This window comes from Vigna unguiculata, chromosome 5 (genome assembly GCF_004118075.2).
Source record: "Vigna unguiculata cultivar IT97K-499-35 chromosome 5, ASM411807v1, whole genome shotgun sequence".
Lineage (NCBI taxonomy): Eukaryota > Viridiplantae > Streptophyta > Magnoliopsida > Fabales > Fabaceae > Vigna > Vigna unguiculata.
Window position 1 is genome coordinate 2197601 of NC_040283.1, and position 6250 is coordinate 2203850.

Genomic DNA, 6250 nt, shown 5'->3' on the forward strand with positions numbered 1-6250 from the left:
AAAACTGATTTTTTTGTAGGCATTAAAATAATCATAGATTTAGAAATGGACGACTTAAGACTTTGGGTCTTAACTTCAAGATTTAAGACTTTCGAATACACATTTTATTTTACTTTATATATCTCTTTATGCGCACCTTTTTATATTGTTATGCAATTCCCTTGTTTCCTATTTTATAATGTAAAAGTTTTGTGTGTCTAATTTTTCATTTTTAATAATTTATATTATAAATGTAAATATTCTTTAAAACTACATTTTTTAAAAGACACGCGATCATATAAAATATAATGATATAGAAACCTTATCATATATTAGTTTGTATTGTATGGTTTTTTATTTTACATATAAAGTAATTTTAGTTAAAGTGCTTATTCCTATAAAATTTGTTATGATATCATGCATACTTATTTTTGTGAAGCATTGGTTTAATTATGAAATTATTTGACTTAGAGAACAATAAATTAACATAATGGTATAAAAACAAGTATACTTAAAAGTGATGATATATGAGTATTTCGGTAACAGGCATATTTATTATTGCTATTTTTTTATCATATTATATAATTTAATACACTTGAATTTTTTTTTATACGAAGCTGTGATCTGAATAATAAGTGCCCATAAATTACTTTTGCAGTACGTAAGGTACAAGTAAGGTAGGTCAAAATGGAATACCAAAAAATAAAATTGGGACAATCACATGACATGACATTAGTATATTTTAAAATCAAGTTATTATTACTTGTGTATGTATGATTTTTCTAGAACCCAAACCTATTTTGAATAATTTTAAATGTTTACATCTAAATTGTGAATTCGAAACTCTAAAAAAGAACTAATATCTCACTAAATATTTTTTAATAGTAAATAATTAATTTTTTCTTTAAATTGTAAGACATTTCTAACTTAATTATCAAAAAGAAAACTATTTATTTTTGTCCTTAAATGTAAAAACACATGCAATTATGTTTACTGAGTCTTGCAAGATTATTTTATCATTAAAATATTTTAATGACTAACTTGATAGTGAATCAATGATTATTTTATTATTAAGATGTACTATCATCAATTAATTGTATTTTTTTACTCATAATTATCAACATTGATCCAAATTTCTTATAATTATCTTTCAGTATATTACGGTCATAAAATGTTGCACGCGTTTTTTAGATCGAAGTGATTAGGCTTGCAAATTAAAGTTAATGATGTCCATGAGAAGCAGACAAGCAATATGATGGAAACAATTTTTTGTTTAAGGAAAACATTAAATTAAGCAAATTACTTAATTACTCATAAGGGGGATAAATAAAGGTATAAAGAAAAAAAAAAGAGTATATTCTTGGAAAATGCTTTTTCTAGAAATTCTAAGCCTTTTTTGGATCACTCACTCATAAACACTGTCCTCCAGGCACAATATTGATTATAGCATTTGTTTAAATTTAGGGATCTGTGAATACGGGTTTAAATAAAACAGAATGACATGTCTTCTTATTTTGATTAAGATATAAGCCACACATATTAAGGATCATAATCATTACTTAAATCATTATACTGTTACAATATAAAATTGGAGTTGCAATTTACAACAATACCCTTCTGCTCCCACCAAAACCACTGTTTATGGAATGCAAAAGCAAAAGTCAATAAAAACTAATAGCATCAGCACTTCAAAGGAAGAGTAGTCATTGATGTAGCAAACTATGATTAATGAAAGTTAACACAGATATATGCAACTAGTTAAGTTTCTTAACACAGAATGAAGAAAATTCAGTGTTATTCTTCTGCATTTTGTGTCTGTAAGCCTCTAATACATTGTTATTCCAAATCTTCCTATAAATCCTCTTAATGAAAGAAACACATAGTACATTATATGTTATTAAAACATTAAATACATTTAATTTTATTATTCTCCATTTAATAAAGTATTAGGGGAATCAGTAAGAAAATATATCATTATTATTCATATGATAAAGAACTATATGTGGAAATGCTACAAAGGAAACAAAGTCCTCTATATGTGGACCATTTGGCAGAGGCACAGTTCCTTTAGTTCATTTGGAGTCTATTTCATTTACAGAATAGTTACTTTGGCTTCTGAGCTGTGATTAAATCAGAGCCAAGATTATGTGTTTTTCAATGGTTCATCTAGTAATTGCAGACATTCCTGAGGGTTGGCATAAAAGTAGTCTTCTTCTTTGGGTTTTTCAGGAATGATAACTCTTGTTTTAGGATTTCCCATACGATTAGCATGAACTTCTTTCACAGCAGTGGAAAAATCATCCCAACTCAACAACCCATTGTAGTATTGGTCTATTAGCTCTACCACAACCCTTCTATCCAGTAGAACACTTTTCTTGAATCCTAGAAATCTGAAGAGAAGCCAAAGTAATTTATATCTCATCACTACACATGATATCATATAAATTAAGTGAAAAAATCTAAATAAAAAGAGTGAATAGCAACAGGTTGTGCCAAAAGTGCAGCTAATTCTGCAAACTCTTTTGTATCAGATCACTAAGTAGATAACAGAAATTAGAGAAAGACACAAGGTAATACCTGCGATGGCCTTCCACAACCTTAGCCATGTTCCCGTCGTATGTTGGAATAAATATATCACTTTCTAGAGAAACAAGATAATCCACTGCAGCCATTTGTGAGGAGTGATTTTGGAAATACATCAATTCTGAAGGTTCCAGCAAAGTTTCTTTTCTTACCTATCTCAGAGTTAGAAAAATGTTAGTGCCACGAATTTGCATATACACAGCATATATAATTTGCTTCTCTCTACTCACCAGATTAGGAAAATCTCTTAGTAAACTTTCCATCCTTTTCTCTCCACCATATATTTCTCCAGCAGCAATATAAATTTGAACATTGTGATCTATTCCAAGTGCTGTCAATACTAGGGAAGTTTCCTCGGGGGTTAGAGGGCATAGACCATCTTTCCTCTTAAGCTCAGAATCAATAACTTTCTCCTTCCAGCCAGGATATGCATATCTAAGAAATACCAGTTTGCAAAAATTACATTCAAAGGAAAACTGTAGAAACAAAATGACTGTTGCAACACATCAATGCATGATTTAGATTACCTCATTCTTCTTAGTTCTTCCTCCTCCTTGCTGTCACAACCATGAGCACAACCAGAGAAGGCCAACATGTCCATCTCATATCTAAGATGAAGTGCAACGAAAGGTCCCTTTTCCCTCAAAACCTTGACTATTCTTCTGCCAAGTTCTTCTATCTGAGAAGTAAACCTCAGGGCATTGAAGTTTACTCGGCACCGTAGCTTTTGAATCTCAGCAGGAAGTCCATTGTTTGCAAGTCTTGCATCTGTTCTATTTAGGTGTATGACCTTGTGTTTCAGCAGCAGAGGCAGCACCTATTTAAGTAGTTAAGGACAATTAGTTGCTAACTTATAATGAAGTGCCAAGTCAAAATCTGAAGTGTGCAGAGATAATTTGAACCAAGCAGAAACCTGGTTTTCATAGTATGAGATGTTAGACCAGCTAATGGGTGGCATTGAGTAAGATAGTCCTTTTTCAACTCTTATCTTGACCTTAGGTGGTAGGTGCTTTAGTATCCGAACTTCATCTCTCAAGGAGGTAATGAAATGATCTACATCAAATATATCTTTGAAGTCACTGCCACATCGAAGGGACAGAATGTCAATGAAGCGAAGACATGTCAATCATAACTGTCCAAAAAGGAATGGTTTCAAAACTTGAAGTTATGACAAAAGAATGATCTGCAAACCTTGAATCCGCCCAGAAAGAGGCCTTGTCCAGCTCTGGAACTATGAGAGTGACATTTAAGTGTCTGGCAATAGCAACCATGTCACATATCTGCAGGAAAAACAATATGAGGAATAAACACTTCAAAAGAAATGAATCATACTTTTACTGCAATAGTGATGCTGATTGCAGTGAAGATACCAAGCAAAGAACTTACCGCTGCTCGCATTTGGTTGAGTCCTCCATTGCATGAAACCAGAAGATAACCATTATTCCTATAAATTCCTGATGACAAAAATGATCATATTCAGAAGAGACATGCATAAGAAATCATAAAATTTCAGCACAAAAGAAGAAAATTATAGGTGTGGGGGAGAGGGGATAGCAGACAATGAAATGAGAAAGACTTCTGAAAAAAAAAAAGAAAAAAAAAACAGCATCAAATCATCATTCATATGACAATTTTTTGTTTTTTCAAATTCGTAACACTCAGAAGAGAACTACAAATAATTATCCATAAGACAGGCCTAGAACTCACTTTTGGGTGGGAGAAGAACCTTGGCTAGAGTCAAATCCTTTTCTACAGCACGGGTACTGAAACAATGGGGCATGCCCTTCAACAAACTTGGCCCCAACAATTCCCCTAGTGCAATCAGCTGAACAAGACTAGTCCAAAGTACCACAATTGTAATGGCCCTAGTCATCCACAACTTGATTCTAGGCCTTATTATGAAACTCTCATGCTTTTCAATTCTGTCTGAAGCCAAAACTTTGAACTCCATCTTTATCCCCTCACTTTCACAATAGTCTTTTTCTTTTGGCCATCTCAGAACCATTGATTTTGGTATCATGCTCTTACTTCAACTTAACTCTTCAAAATCTTATAAAATTCCTTGAACTAAGTGATACTTAATAAATGCCCAGAAACCAAGACTAAACTAGATAATGCCACTTCACCTTTGGATCTTTAAACCTAAAATAAATGCTAATAAAGCCAAGGCTGCGGTTATTCTAAGGCAAAAAAATGGTATCCACCCACCCACCAGACAAGGTGATGCACTGCACTGACTCGCATTACTCACACCTTGAAATTCCAAAACTTAAACAACTACAACATCGACAATGTGGTTTTCATATGACTGCATGAGCTTCAAGTGTCAAAGATTGAAGAAAACCCAGTAAAGAGTATGTGGGTTCCTATTGGAATTCCTTCGACTGGGTCTAATTTTTATGGGTTTCTGAGAGTACCGTTGAAAACCAAACAAATAACATAAACCAGAAAAAAATAAAAAAAAAAACAGTATGAGAAAGTGTTACGGACTCACAGGTATAAATTCAAATGTTAATCACGGAGAGAGATGACATGGCATTGTGACATGGAACAAATGCTACTTTGTGTATTTAAGGAAATTTTTTATTTGATTATTCGGCTTTGTTTGAAAACATAATTCAACTGTTCTTTGTGATAGGGATAAGACTAGGTAGAATAAGTCATTCTTTCTGGTTAAAATTACTGAACAAAATAAATATGACAATAGAATCAAGAAAGTTCAAAGGATAAAAAGTGAATAATATTCATAAATTCGAAATGATATTCTTTACAAGAAAAGTAATTTACATGTATAATTTAAACAAATTAAGACTGCCATACCACCTACTAATCACAGTCACAGATATTGTAATTTTTTAAAATATAAAATTTGATCTGAGAGAATTTTATATTTTAAATATTTGTCGCATTTAACAGTAAATCTATGCACAAAAGGTTCTAATTTTGGAACAAAAAGCCAACAACAGTACAGAGAAATGTTATAAATCTCTTTAGAAGCCACGTAGTACTTATAAAAAACATTACTGAATAATTAAAAAAAAACAAAAGTAAAAAAATGTAACATTTTATAATTAAAAATTAAAATTAAAACAAAAAAAAAAGTTTTCTAAATAACACGCGAGTTACTTATAATTATAATGATTTTCATCGATTTGGAATCTCTCTACACTGTATATCTGACTTATAGGATTTATGATTATATACATTATTTAACAGAGGACCACCTCGTTGTCATTTATTGACCAACAACGATAAATGCACAGTGAGAAAAGAAGACAATACCAACCTAATAAAATGAACAAAATTTACAGTTGAACTAAACAAAAGTTAAGGATTTACATTTTCTTTCACGTTGGTTGTTTCTAGGTCTAGTCCTAAGAAGAAGAGTTTAAAACATTAAACATTTGTGGTGCGATGAGCTTTTTGTTGGTTAAATTTTAAAACGTTATGAAGGTGGTGATGGGTGATGGGTGATAGTCACATGCAGTTGATTTAGAAAGCAGAGTTGGGAAAAGAGACGTTGTTTTTGCAAGTTGTGTGGCAAAGGTCAAAATTCCCGTGATCGTAAAGTAGCCTTTTTTTTTTTTTTTCATGGAAAAATCAGCATGTGAAAATAGTTATTTTAAGTCACAGACATATGGTGCAACACTTTTTGCTTTTGGTTTTACCCTGCTGTTGTGTACTATAT

General features: G+C 31.7%; 1 protein-coding gene across 1 annotated transcript; it reads right to left on the bottom strand.

Annotated features, from left to right (window-relative positions):
* Nucleotides 1-1938: 1938 nt before the first annotated feature.
* Nucleotides 1939-4993, bottom strand: LOC114184128 (rhamnogalacturonan I rhamnosyltransferase 1-like). Its single transcript, XM_028071379.1, has 8 exons — nucleotides 4270-4993; nucleotides 3949-4016; nucleotides 3754-3842; nucleotides 3476-3641; nucleotides 3090-3379; nucleotides 2793-2997; nucleotides 2557-2714; nucleotides 1939-2369 (listed from the first exon to the last, which is right to left on the bottom strand). The coding sequence occupies exons 1-8, from the start codon at nucleotides 4580-4582 to the stop codon at nucleotides 2123-2125; spliced, it is 1536 nt and encodes a 511-aa protein (XP_027927180.1). The 5' UTR covers nucleotides 4583-4993; the 3' UTR covers nucleotides 1939-2122.
* Nucleotides 4994-6250: the final 1257 nt, after the last annotated feature.

Excerpts from the sequence above, each read along its gene's own strand:
- LOC114184128 (XM_028071379.1), bottom strand. The coding sequence starts at position 4,582 with ATGATACCAAAATCAATGGTTCTGAGATGGCCAAAAGAAAAAGACTAT. Across the intron at positions 3,642-3,753 it reads TCTTTCTGGGCGGATTCAAG|TGACTTCAAAGATATATTTG; the intron begins GTTTGCAGATCA and ends TCGATGTGGCAG. Across the intron at positions 2,370-2,556 it reads GTTGTGGAAGGCCATCGCAG|ATTTCTAGGATTCAAGAAAA; the intron begins GTATTACCTTGT and ends GCTTCTCTTCAG.